The sequence below is a fragment of the Maylandia zebra genome, linkage group LG11 (assembly GCF_041146795.1).
Source record: "Maylandia zebra isolate NMK-2024a linkage group LG11, Mzebra_GT3a, whole genome shotgun sequence".
NCBI lineage: Eukaryota > Metazoa > Chordata > Actinopteri > Cichliformes > Cichlidae > Maylandia > Maylandia zebra.
Window position 1 is genome coordinate 28,778,514 of NC_135177.1, and position 14,330 is coordinate 28,792,843.

Below are 14,330 nucleotides of genomic sequence, written 5' to 3' on the forward strand. Positions count from 1 at the left end.
CAGGGAACATGATAAGAGTAAATATTAGTCAATGCACGACAGCTGAGTTGATTTTTCACCCACAGTTAAGCTGCTGCTCAAATCAGGACTTTGCATTTATATCAAAGGCAATCAGCATTCAATAATGCAACCTATAACTGAAAAGGGAATATAAGAGATCAAAAGGCCAGTGTGTGCACGCGATCAAAGGCTTAAAGCTAATACATACAAATTAAACACATTAATCATTTATAATTACAATAAATGCACAGTTTGGCACTGCTTAATTATTATTTTTGAGGAAAACCTTGTATTCCCTTGTTATTGAGCTACTTGAAGTCAACTGAATATGCAGGTGGGGTAACACAGGCATGAAATGAATGCAGCAACCAACCTGGCAGAGCTAATAAATAAAACAACCAACCGCAGCCAAACACAACCCTCCATCTGCTGTGTTTCGATCTCAGCTAACTCTATCTGCCTCAATTATTCTTTGGACAAAGCACAGTCCATCTCAGAAGTGGCCTTACAGTGAAACCACTAACCTTCTAGTTTTGTCCTCACCTTCCACTTTTTTACATGCAGGAACCATTACAGGTGATGCTTTCTGCTGACCTGAATGCAAAAAGGATTACACTGGGGCTCGATTCAGTGTCACCCTAAAGTCAGTTATTTTACAGGCCTCTGTGTGTTGTGCATGAATCTATTTACCAAAAAAATGTCAGTCAAATGAAAAATGATCATTTATGCAGTTTTTTTTTTTGTCTCTGGGATTGTTATAAAGGTCACTGCCAACCCCGTCTTTGAATGTGAAACATTACTTTTTCGGACACAGTTTCCATACACTGGTAAAATAAATAAATAAATAAATAAATAAATAAGGGAACGCTCAATCACAGTACAACACAAATTCAGTTAACCATCAGGCATGAACCATTGTGAATCCATTTAACCTACTTTGGTGCAAATGAAAGTGACAACAGGTGCACGGGAGAGCGAACAACATGACAACCCCCCCCCCAAAATATAATGGTTTTGCAAGGATAAGAAGAGAGCAATGGTCTGTGACCACCACCTGCAAAAACACTCAGCTTTTGCCTCTCCAGTGCTCCTCTTGTCACTTTCATTTGTATCAAAGCAGGTGAAACAGATTCATAATAGTTTGTGCTTCTGAACTGGACAGCCTGGTATCCCTGAAATGTAAGTGCCTTAGTGTTACACTGTCACGATCAATTGTTCCCAAGTAATATTTTTTCCATGTAATTCAAACGTCACACCAGTACCCTTTGTCTTGCAAACTTCCCAACATCTAACGCTAAACTTTGCTTTTGAAATGATGGGCAGCTGCTTTTATTCTTTGCCATGCCAATCTTGTTTTGACATCATTTGGAAAAGCCATCCTCAGTCGGGTAGGTTCAATCATTGGTTTGTTGTTTTAAATGTGAGCTGAAAACACAGTTTAATAGGTTGTAGTTTTTCTAGCCTTTTATACCGGTGTTAGTGTATTCAGGGGATTTATCCTTTAAATTTAGCAGTGGCTCACACTTCTTTGAACTAAAATGTAATCATATATGCATTTCCCCAAAAGTTGATTCTGTTCACGTGGACGTAGCATTTTCAGTTACGCATTTCAGTTTACTGAAAACGCTACATCCAGATGAACACAATCAACTTTGGAGGATTTACTTACCTGGATGATTGAGCATTCATCAAGACCATATATGCATTTAAATTTCCATAAATGTGTATGTTAGCATCTATTTTATTAATAGATCAGTTTTTAGATTAGCTTTATCCAAACTGCTAAGCACCATATTTTTAGTATATAATAATAATAAGAAAAAAAAATACAAATAATGTGTAAAAAACAGGAAATAAACATGGTACCAATTGTTAATATTTTGCATAGCACTTTTTAAATGCATAGATAAAAAGTTCTCTTTCACGCCTACAAGCAATATAAAATTCTGAAACCAGACTACGGTTGCATTCTAGTAAGTGGCCTCATATTATTCCTATTTTATATTCTCTAAATTGTCCCCTGGTGGATTTTACAAATGGTTTTAAGATGCTTAAACTTACATATAGAGCACTAAATGGACAAGCTCCAGTCTGTCTAGCCCATCTTCTCCTTAAACACACTGCTGCTTGTACTCTTCAATTGCAGGCTCAGAATTTGTTAGTTGTTCTTTATACTAGATTGAAGACTTGGGGGAAAGGCAGAGTCTTTCACACACTGGCACCAGCATTTTCGAATAGTCTCCCAATACAGCTACATTTAGCTGACTCTAAGGACTCCTTTAAGAAACAGATAAAAAACTTTTTTGTTCAACCGAGCTTTCTGTTGACTGCTTTTTAAATGATCAATTTCCTTTTATTCTGTTTTATTCCATGTCTTGGTTTTGAATTGCTACTAACTGTACTCGTCTGTTATAGGCCTACTTTTTTATTGTGTCTCTTCCTGCTTCTTTTATTTATTTTATTCTATTTTGTCGCACATCGCTTTGTGACTACATGCCTGTGAAAAGTGCTTCATAAAGAAACTAGAGACTGAGATCATAGCATAGATGTCCTATTTGTACAATTTGGTCAAACCTGTATGTTGGTGCTGTGCTATTGTTTACAAAAAAAATTTGTGTAAAGAAACTAAACTACTTAACAAAACATCCTGATTATAATTTTAATAGCATAGTTGGGAACTGCCAATTTTACATAAATGTGCCACAATAATGAAGAAGACGACTAACAAAGTTAAGGAAAAACCTAAACTCTTGTCTTCTGCCATGAAAGTGGCATTATTATTCTGTGGGGTGGGGAGGGGGGGGGGGGGGGGGGGGGGTACTTTCTGGCAGGTCTGAGGTCCTCGTGTCCAGCTAGAGGGAAGATTCACTGCAAATCAATACCAGGTTGTTCTGAGGGATCACCTTTATTACATGATGAAACATTTCTATCCAGACGGGAGTGTTCTCATCTAGGATGATGGTTGAAGAGTGCGATCTGATATGTCAGTCCAAAATCTCCCACAGGTTTTCAATTGTGTTGAGATGTTGTGACTGCAAAGGTCACAGCATATGAATCACATAATTTCCATAATCATCAAAGGATTCAGAGATCACACACTAAAAGAAAAGCTGAAAGCCGTTATAGAGGTACATGGAGGCCCGAGACCTAGTAAGACATTGCTGCTTGGTTTTCCATTGACTTGTCGCCCATCTGTGTATAGCTTTTCTAAAACTATTTGTATTACTGTGATATTGAAAAAAGCCATATTACCATTTAAGGTGAACAGCCCGCCAAGGGAGTATATTCACCAATGGATATATCTCTCTTTGTTGGACCGAACATGGCATGAATAAAGTAATTAATATCTCATTAAGCTTGCTGCAAAGGGAGTATGTTACCGGGGCCCCACAGCAAGGGTGGGACAGCTTTTATTAGCGGTTGTGAAGATGTGGTGTTCCCCAGGTAATAAGAGCAGACAGCTTAACAACGCTGATGGTACTTTTATCACATATGTCCGCATCCCTGCAGAAACAAAGGAACCTGAGAAAAGGCAAGCAGATGTCCTTAGGTTATGCACTCGTGTCTTTAAGTACGAGATGAGAGCGGGCTCTGGCAGTGCGGGCAGAGTTAGAAGGGCTGCGGGGTCCCCCAGGCTAAGCACTAAAGCATAACTTGTGAAGCACAAACTGGCTGGGTTTTACATTATATTAAATGTGGCGCTACTGTAATGCAATTCTATCCACTTCCACGTTTGACTGCATAATTGCTGTCCTCTGAATTGAAATGTTGCAGTTTCAAAGAGGCAGCATTTCAAAGCCATTTAGTCTATATGGCTTGACAGCTTCTGTTGTGCCATCTCTGCTTTCAGCCCGTGCAGCACACTCATATGAAAGGGAATCTTTGCTCATTTAGAAGTCCCATCTTTAAGGAGGGGGGGAAGAAAAAAAATCATCGCGCTACATCAAACTCTATTGTCAAAACGCTGACAACAGACATTTTTAGAATAAAAGCTTTGCTGTGATTCAGGGAGCAGAAATGAGGCATTAAATGATGGACATTGGCAAAAGTGCTTCTTATTGAGTACATGATATCAATCTGATTTTCTCAAGTGAATCATGTTCTCAGCTCTATACCAAATGTTTATGTTTCAGTTACATCCAGAATTCTGCATGTATGAAGTCAGCGCCTTAACACAAGTGTGGTCTCACCATCATAACTCACATTAATTCAGCACACAAAACTGCTCTGATCGTAAAAAAAGAAAAAAAATCTAATTAAAGGAAAATCAATAGCACTAGAACAAGTCCTTCAACATTTTTTGGGGCTTTATAAATGCTCTGTAGAGCTGAAGTGAAATACAATCTTTTACTCAAACTTTTTTTTTCATTTGTGATAAGCTGCCATCTTTCTTTTCTCTCTACTGTCAAAAGAAATCTTAATAGAAGCCCGATGTCAATAAAGCTTGATCATGATGGATTCAAGAGAGGATCAATCACGTCGGCCTGATTGAGAAAGCACCTGCACTGTCTGCCCTGCATTTGTCATGTCTGATTTAGCTGCCTCCCTGTAGCATACGGATCAATTCTGATTACAGATGTCAAACTCAAAATAACAAACAAAGCTAACTGAAGGTTTGATCAAGCAGATATTTACAGTAAACAGGCCAGCATGAGGCATAATAAGGGTTTCTTTTTATTTCCAGCCGTTCAGATATCCGAATATCTTATTCTTCAATACTATGGGTCTCGCTTTGATATCACCCTGATACTAAATTTGTTTTGTTGTTTTGCAAAGGTGTACGCGCGTCTGCGTGCGTTTGTCTTGATGCTTCCCACATTTTCTTTTGTTTGCATCTCATCATCACATTATCACAAAGTCTATAATAGTTGTTTTTCCAACCTACCGCAGCAGAAATAGCCTTCTTCTTAAAGAGGCATAGAAGCCCATTTCATCCAAGTCATTTCTCAAATGCCAGCTATTCCAATAAGATTTTAGTCTGTCCTAAAATACAGTGCTTGTTGTCAGATAGATATTGACTTGTCAGCAAAAACACTATGTTGTATTAGAGTACTGTTGCCCAACATTAAGCAGCTAATTGCCCTTTTCTGACACCTTCATTATTTCTTAATGGAACTGAAGGTCTGCTGGCCGGATAAAGGTCACATCGATACAGCCTGTGCCCCCTTGATGGGAAGAGAGTGAGATGTTTTGGTGCTGTGACAAAACGATTTCACAAACTCATTTCTAAAGGGAGAGTTGCTAAAAAACTTGAATTTTAAAGCTATGTGTGGCTTCAAGCACTATATTTAATCTGCATATCAAACATTATATTAACCCAGTAGACTTTGGATGACAGGCTCTGGCAATCATTTTTATTGATACATCTCCGTGTGCTCTACTTTTGCAATAACTGCTGCAACTAGGAGTGAACAGCAACCAAATGAGGACGGGAAGATAGGAGAATTTTATTTGCGTCCCCAGAATCATATTATATATTGCACTGAGCATAATTTGGGCAAAACCCTTTATATATTTAATATTCATTCTTAAAGCACAGAAGACAAGAAATAAAGTAATTGACAAGGGTTGTAGCACAGCCTCGAAATGTTAAAAAGAAGCTGATTCTTCACAGTGGCACCCCAGGAATGATATTACACAACAAATTAGGTAAGCCCTATTCATCCGCATCCCTCAGTAAATACAGGAAGAAAAATGTGATTGAAGCGCAATTTAAAAGCATGCTATATCCTTGAAATGACTTAAATAATCAGAGTCGGAAAATGTGCCCCTATTTGTTCCGATGCTGGTCCAAACACTAATGGAATTTCGCTCAGTGCATTACAAAAACTGGGAAAAGCTGCAAGGGCTTTTAGTGTTATCCAACTCCACGTTTAATTAGTGAAATATCATAACACAATAATACAGGAAGCCTCTTCTCCCAAACCCAATTAAGATTCTATAGTGCACGAATGTTTAATGAAATCTCACCTAACATCCCAATTAACACAATAGGACCACGATATCACGAATACGGTATTTTCTTTAATCTTCTGATTGAAAATGATTTTGCAGCAATTTTTAAGCATCAAACACACTGTGCTTGGAGAAAGGAATCAGACGCTGTGGAACATTTCCTGCAAGACAATTTATGGGCTGTCACAGACAAATCCTTAGTGAAATTCTGGCTAACTGAGTCTTTACTGTCAGTATGTCATGCTAACATAGACACTTTAATACAAGAAATCCCACCGGCACCTTCACAGCTAGAGCCAGAGCCACATGCCAGCCGCAAACTACAAGAGAATTGTGGCATGTCTCTAAATAGCAGCGCAAGCTTGGGTGGATGGCACCAAGTACTGTCTGCAACTGGGCATCAACATGATTTGTTTTCCTAATTATGTAGCTTTCCAAACAGCAACAACGAAACATGTAGCGCTGACATTTGATTGCTATGTTGACAACTTAAAAGGCTATCTAAATATGATATTTTATGTAGTCTGGATTCTTGACAAGCACCAATCCACTTGTTATTATGTGGGCACACTGCATGAGCGTCTTATTAGAGGTGTGCTGCCTCACTGGAATGACTCCCTAATCAGTGGCATATCGCATTAGCACCAGCTCCTTAATGCTGCAATATCACACAACGAGTGACCCTGAAACAATTTTACTACTCCCACTCACAGCAATATCACCCAAACACAGTTTTCATTGGCAGGATAAACCTGCCATGTTTTTTATTCCACCTAATCATCTGGCTGCAGAATCAATCCATCTCGATCACTGCCTGTTGCGGGTCTTTGAATTCCTCCTCCCCTTCCTCCCTCACACCATCTGTCTCTCTGCTCCCTCCCAACAGCCCTCCTTCAATCATTTTTTCATAACTCCTCTATCTCTCTGGCCTGTCCATCCTCATAAGCTCCCTCTGTCTTTTTCCTCTCCTTTTCTGCTCTCGGCATTAAACATACATTACGTGCGCCGAAAGCTGCATGTAATATGCATCCTGGGCACCAGGACTTCATGATGAGTGGGTGCACAGTGACAATGACAGTGGCCACGCCTGATTCGGAGCAACATGTTGGCCGTCTCAGCTGTTGACCGGCTCATTATCATTTAGAGATACTCGCTGCACAAACTGCAAACACCCACACGGTTTGCTGCTAACTCCTGACAGGAATTAAAATTACGTGAAAGTCAGGAAGAGAGAGACTCTTACTATTATAGTCACTATTATAGAGTGCCAAAGTCTGGGAGCTCTCTCTCTCTCTTGCTCTCAGATGGCTTTTTTTGTTCCCATGGAAGACAATGTTGGTATGTGGTGCTCGTTAGCACGCCCTGTGTCGCTTCTCCACCCCTCACTCATGCCTCTTCTCTCTGTCTATAAAAGTCTGGGACACAATTATCCCCATTTTTTGTTGCTCTCGTTCACTCTCCATCTTTCTCGTTCACTGCGAATGAGTGTCTGGAACACAATTACCCCTGTTCTCCCCCTGTCTTTCTTCCACTTTATCCATCCCTCCCCATTCCCTGTCTCTCTTTCCACCTCTTATGGCTTCAGGAGAAGTCTGTGAAGGGAGCAGCTGCTGAAATATTTATTGATCTGTTTTCCTCAGTTTTATTTATTTCTCCCCCTTCCTTCTTGCTCTCCCTTCCCCTTCGCGCAGACCCGGGAACACCTCCAGCGCCACGAGATGTCAGAGGCAGCAGCGCGGCTGAAAATCCACAACATAAAACCATTATTTAGCATTTGTTGCACCCAGTAGTTTTACCTGTGTAAACAAAATAGGACACGCGAGGGATGAAGGCAAATGCAAGAACAACAGACAGACAGCCGCATCAAGCAGAGCAAGAACAGATTGAGCGGTGAGACACGTGGATCGTTCCACATATTTTTATACCAACATACACTGCAGGGGGCTGTTGATGGGAAAGACCAAGGTGCTGCTCTTTTTTTCCACTTTTTTTTTTTTGACTGTGTAAAGGAAGTTGTACACAACTGCTGGCTATTGAAGTAGTAGTAGTAGCCATGGCAACAATGCCCGGAGCCATTATAATTGCAATGGGAACGGCGTTAATACTGGACTAAATGGATTCACAGATGAATCTTACGTTATCTCCGCATAATTAAAGGGCTTCTGTGCTATCATACGCCCCCATGGTAAATATCAGCGCAGTTAACCAGGACTTTTGAGGTTATTCCAACAGCGAGCAATTCAGCAGTCGTTTGAAACTAATGTTTTTCTCCAGCCTTCTGTTGTAGCACAAATGATTAAACTTTCACACACACACAAAATGGGACATGAACACACCGAGGCACAAAAACGCACACAAAGCTAAGTCCCATCGCCAGACATGGCCTGCATTAGTGCCTAAGCCTTTTCCATTGATTTGCCGGCGAGCTCCTTGTCTTTTGGTAATGAGGACAGGGAGAAAAGCGGGACCCTCGTCCCTCCCGGTTCCCTGAGGACAAGCCGCCTGCACTAATCTGAATTGTGTTTCCAGTGACACTAACTCTGTGGCACAAAAAAAGACTAGAAGGAAGCGGAATAGAGGCAAGAAAATCACAAACTATTCTCTTTCTCTGTTTCCAACAGTATTCATTCCTCCTAAATGTATAACATCTCCACATAACCAAACAAGAAAACATCTGTTTCGTGTTTCTCCTTTTCCCTGCAGATAGCTAAATCTGCACTGTGGACTGAAGTCTCGTGGCCCAAATGGAAGAAATTTGCACTGTTCAGAGACTTATTTGATTTCTCTATGTGAATGCTATTGAGAAGAACATTGAGAGTTATTAATAGACACACTGATGTATATGAAAAGATGTCACGTTTTCACTGGCTTTCCATTGATTTTACTGCTAACACCTTTAGTGGGAAAATTGCTGAAATTCATCTTCCCAATGGCCCGAGTAAAGGGACTATTCCACGGTGTGTGCACACATATGTTCAATAGTCCATATGTCCCTCTGTGGGCACAAGTCCACATGAATACGCAAGCCACTGCTTACTACTGCTTATACACCCACTCAGCTACCTTTTGAATGATCCTTCACTTGGAATAAATAAAACATAAGGATTCATAACACTGAGAAACCAACAATAAAGTTCATATTCAGGCTGGGAGTGGGAGAAGAGGAAGATGAGGGGAGGTTGTAACAAAATGAATTACAGTGGTAATTTTAGTCTGTATAACCACGTGTCCCAGGTTGAAAGCAGTCTGGTTACTTTCCATTACGCTGAACTCCATATCCTATATTTTAACTATAAATATAAGTGTAAACAAACCTCGCAGTAATTATTATTTATAACACTGACATCACATGTAATTGCCAATCCTGCCAAACCAATATGTGAGGCCCATGAAAGTGTTAATCATGACCGACAGGAACAATCTCAAGGGCAGTAAGGTGATGCTGAACCCAACTACCAACCACACCAGTACTCTAGGTAACCATCCTCAAAGGACTTGAACCCATGACCTCAGATAGCTTCAAACTCTATGAGACGCAGATTTCAGCTTCAGCACGACAGATCAAACGGTCATTGCTTGAGGGGTTATTCATCCCTGATAAACTAATTGGATATGCTGGAAAACGGCTGGAAAACCTCACACAGTAAGGCAACAAGAACCAACACAGCAGAAGTCATTTTCTGTTTTGGTCTTTTGGTCATTTAATACTATTGCTACCGCAACTGCACTTTTAATCTGTTTTATGCACCCAACAATCAACTTTGGAGTGTTCTGTTCTTGTATGCCGGAAGCAGAGGCTCCCTACTGCAGACAATAAAGATTAAAATGAACTGGTTGCATTTTACAGTCCCTGAGATGCATCCTTAAAACCTTGATTCAATACAAATACTGCTAGTGGTTGCCATGAATCATAATTCATTGTGCTGCATTCACAATTCAAGTAAAGTTACAATAGCCATTTCATTTCTGGTGGTAGTATTTAATTTAGACAATTCAAGTGATTTCACACTGTCTTAAGTCAGAAGTAATAACATTTGGTACATTTGCAAAATTCTTCTTGTACTTTAAGACTGGAAAAATCTCAACTTTATTCTCCCCTCTATTCCACTTTTTTAATATGAGGTTTGAAAAAAAGCAAAGCAACAAACAGGGGCAACTCCTGATTCGGTATCTTGCCCAGGGATACTTTAATGTGCAGACTGAAGGAGCCAGGGAGCAAACATCTGACCCTCCAAATGGTAGACGCCCCACTCTACCTCCTGAGCCACAGCCGCCCCAGTCACAGCTGAGTGTTCTTTAGGTCTGATCTGCTTCACTACATGTGAGGAAATTATTCCGTTTATGACGCTCAATGCTCTGCACTAAAGTCGACCACACAACATCGAGCAAAATAAAAAAGCAAAACCTTCAGGGAAAATATTCAGACCACAGGCCCTCTCAAGGCTGGTTATACCTCCAACCTTAGTCCCCAAAGCTCTTCAGCCCAAATCCAGGCCCTCTTACTCCAACATTTGCAGATACATAAAACCTGCCAAAATGGCAAACCATTTGTAAGCCAAACATGGAGAACAACAGCACAGAGAGACCGTGGATTTCAAAGGGAGGGAGAAAAAGCAGAGACCCCTCCAGAATAGGAGCACTAGGCATCTGTTGATGCTGGCATCTCCCTTCTCTTCATCTCCAAGCCAAGACTGGTGATCCAGTTGAGTGTGTGTGTGTGTGTGTGTGTGTGTGTGTGTGTGTGTGTGTGTGTGTGTGTGTGTGTGTGTGTGTGTGTGTGTGTGTGTGTGAGAGAGAGAGAGTGAGAGAGAGAGAGAGAGAGGGAGAGGAGACAGGGAAGAAGGAGGTGCTTACGTGCTAACATGTGCAATGTGCATTGACCCCACTTGGCCCCCATATGTTGCTGAAACAATAAGGATGGCGGGCTACAAAGCGACCCCACTTGTTTTCACCTGTGTTCCTGCCCTGCACACTTCCTCTTACAACGACCTCTATCATGTTGGTGGGAAAATCCATCTGTTGGGCTATTTAAACGTTAGTAACTTACTATGTTTTGTATTCAGTATATTGTCAAAGTTGAATTTCTTGCAATGGAGCCGATCCAGGTCTGTAAGGTAGAACTCTTTTAACATCCAAATACAGCATTAACATAATATCCTTTGAAATAACCTTAAATGTCCTCTGCTGTGACCTTTAAGCTGGAGCAATTTCTCTTGTCATCTTCACTTTTCACTGAATCAGCGAGGCTGTTATTCTCATTATTAGATATTTCAGGTTTCTGTCATAACAGAAATCATCTGAACAGAGGGTAAATTGTTTAATTTTGTGTGGAGGTGTGTGGAGATCGACTCCAGCCTTAATCTTTCATCACTGGCCTGGTTCACTGATGAAACAGTTTTGGAGTAATTGCAGGCAGCTTTTGTGCAAGAAATATGCAGGTATTTTACTGCACATATGAGTGGCCATCCACCATTCTAGCCTAATGGTACTCATGCATTTTAAGAAAAAAGAGAAAATTAATGAGGAAGAGAAAGATATGATGTCAAGCCAGGGTCTGGCTGCAACACCCATGGAGAGGTTTGTGCATTCACACGCCAAGCCAGTAGGAAACCATTGAATAGCCTAATGGTGTTATGCAGCACAGAAAAGACCTTTGTTGACCTGGTTGGTATGGCACTGTGAAGTACAATGCCGCTCTCTTAAAAATGTTGGTCATTCATGATATGAATGACTAAATGAGTATTAATAAGGGGATGAAATATCTCCAGAGGAAGAAATGTCTTCAAATGAATAACATACCGTAAAAGCCGTACAACCATTTAGAGATTTTCATCTTGTACATCATTAAACAGGAAATAAAAACTCACAGGAAATAACAAATCTACTAAACAGTTTTGGTTAACCATTTAAACCACGCACACGACACTTGCTTGAATGTCAGGGGCACAGATTCAAAAGATTATTCCACTGCTGCATGATTTATCAACCAGGGAACGGTGCCCTTTTAACAGTCTTGTTCTTCCTTTATAATGCATGCTCTTTACCTCAAAAGATGGACACACTGTGGACCTACAGAAACTCATAGGAGCAGGCAGGAACTCTCTCCAAGACGAATCTGGTGTGCACAATTCCCATCAATACTCAATCATTCCGCAACTGTGGCTTAAATTATCGGTCACACCTTCACATCACAAAACCCATGGGTCCAAACGCAAACGGCTTAAAACTGAAACGAGACTCAATGGGATTGCAGGGCTCGTTTTGTGAGGTGCTGAGCCTATTGTGTTTGTGTGCTGTGTACATCCTGCAGGGCAGTCCGTCTGCTCGCTGCCTGGTGTGGAGAAGGGGCTTGCTGTGTCAAGCCAACCATGACCAGCTGGGCTCTCCTGCCCACAAGGAGCCCAGGCGAAGGGGGCTTGGGCCCGTCTGCATCTGCAGGTTGTTAACCTCACATCTTATTGCACTGACACATCAATTATTGTTATTAAGGGCCAGAGTAATTTATTTATATACTGATTTCCCACAGGACTAAGGCAGGACTAATTGAGCCAGGTGTGTATATTTGTGTGTTCATGTGTGTGTGCGTGTTTGTGTGTGTTTTTTCCATGATGGATGGGCAGGGGGAAATTACAGTGCATGGTGAGAATCCGCTGCACAGGTTAATATATGGTGGGACATCCCATAGCATGGAGAGATTATTAGAGGAAGATATTAGAAGACTTTTGAAAATCAGCACTCAAGTTTGTGTTCCTCATAATAAAGAAGCCTAAATACCCTCCACATCATGTGGGCTGTGAAAGTTATCTGAGGACTAAACAGTTTTAAGTGGAGGAATTTCAGAGGAGATGAATGAAGTGTGTTTGTCTCTTTTGTAGAGCTGTTGGGAGGATGTTTTATAGCAGTAATAAAACAGGGAATTAAAGCTTGACTACCCAGCGAGCGCATATTGGAAACCCTAAGCCTTCCCAACTGTCCATCCTTCAACATGTAGCCCTCTGTGTCTCTCGGCCTTGGTTTTGAAGTGAGAGAACAAAACACAGGCTATCTCCCGAGTCTCTGCATTGCTACTACCCTTACTCACGTTAACTTCACAACCCCCACCCGCACTGATGCTGCGTCGTGCGCGCGGGGGTACCGGGCAGTCCATGCCACGTAAAGGAATGTTAACAGAAGACCGCGGATGCGAGTCTATTCTTTCCGTAGTAAATATCTTAATATGCATCACTCGTGCTTATACACTCAACCACGAGGTTGGCTTAGAGATGAACCTGGCGCTGCGCTCACGTGTACGCGCATACTGGTGTGCGCCCGCACAAAAACACACACAGCATTTCTCTACATCTCCGTGTGTAAGCAAATAGAAGGCTGGAGCGTAGTACACGGCAGACACGCGTGATTCACAAGCAGGTAGAACACCCCCCTCCTCATCATCGTCATTAGTATTCACCTCCACAACCGCTTTTCAGAAAATGAAAGATGCATGCGTAGAGGCGCAGCAGCACAGAACCGTCAGCACATCAATAAAGTAGCTCATAAGGAACTTACCTTTAGACAGCAGAACCAGAATCAGAGCAGCAAACACGTTCCGCAAGAGGGGGCAGCCCATGATGGAGTTCTGATTGATTTTATGCTTGTTTTTTTTTTTTCCCTTTTTTGCAGCCAAATGTCTCGGTATTCCTCCCTTAGGGTGCAGTTGCGGGAAATCTGATTAAATATATATAAATATATATATATTAAAACAAAGACCCAATGAACGAGTATCAACAGTAATAGTCCAAACGCTTCTACATGTGAGTGGATGAAAACATCAGTCTTGACTTTTCCTTTTGGTGACTCCCGTTGGAGAGAGAGGGGTGGGTAGGGCTGTTTATCTTCTTCGGAGCAGAATCCCTCAACCAGAAAAAAAAATACAGCAGAAAGAACAAATATCCCAGACACTTGATTGGCTTTTTAGTTCACTGAAGGACAGAAAAAATATTTCAGAAAATGCATGAGAAGAAAGGTTAAAATGTAAACTGTCCAATGACCAGATATAAATTTGTTTTTGGCACAGAGCGGGATGGGGTCTGTGTGCGTCCTGGCCAAAAATTAGCCTTCTCCGTATGTCTCTGTTGGTATGCAGCGCGTCTCCTCGCTCCGCACTCAGCGCGTCGCAGGCAGCAGCACTGAATGCGAGACTCACGAAAAGAAAAGAGCCTGACTGACAGTTAGCAGAAAACCCCTTCTTCCAATCACCGATCCCGAAGCAGGAGGCGGGATTTACGATTGCGCCGATGTCCCGCTCAGAGAGGCCGACCAAGGACCTGCACAGGCCAATCGAAGCCGTGCGGTGGGCGGGCACAGCGAGAGGCAAAGCACGGCGCGGTGATAATGCA

The 14,330-nt window shown here is 41.6% G+C and overlaps 1 protein-coding gene across 1 annotated transcript in view; it reads right to left on the reverse strand.

Annotated features, from left to right (window-relative positions):
• The window catches only part of iglon5 (IgLON family member 5), a 116,440-nt gene extending 102,317 nt beyond the window's left edge, over positions 1-14,123 (reverse strand). The window contains exon 1 of the mRNA XM_004551038.3: positions 13,501-14,123. Coding sequence (XP_004551095.1) covers positions 13,501-13,561 — 61 coding nt within the window. The 5' untranslated portion in view covers positions 13,562-14,123. The remainder of the gene's footprint in view (positions 1-13,500) is intronic.
• Positions 14,124-14,330: the final 207 nt, after the last annotated feature.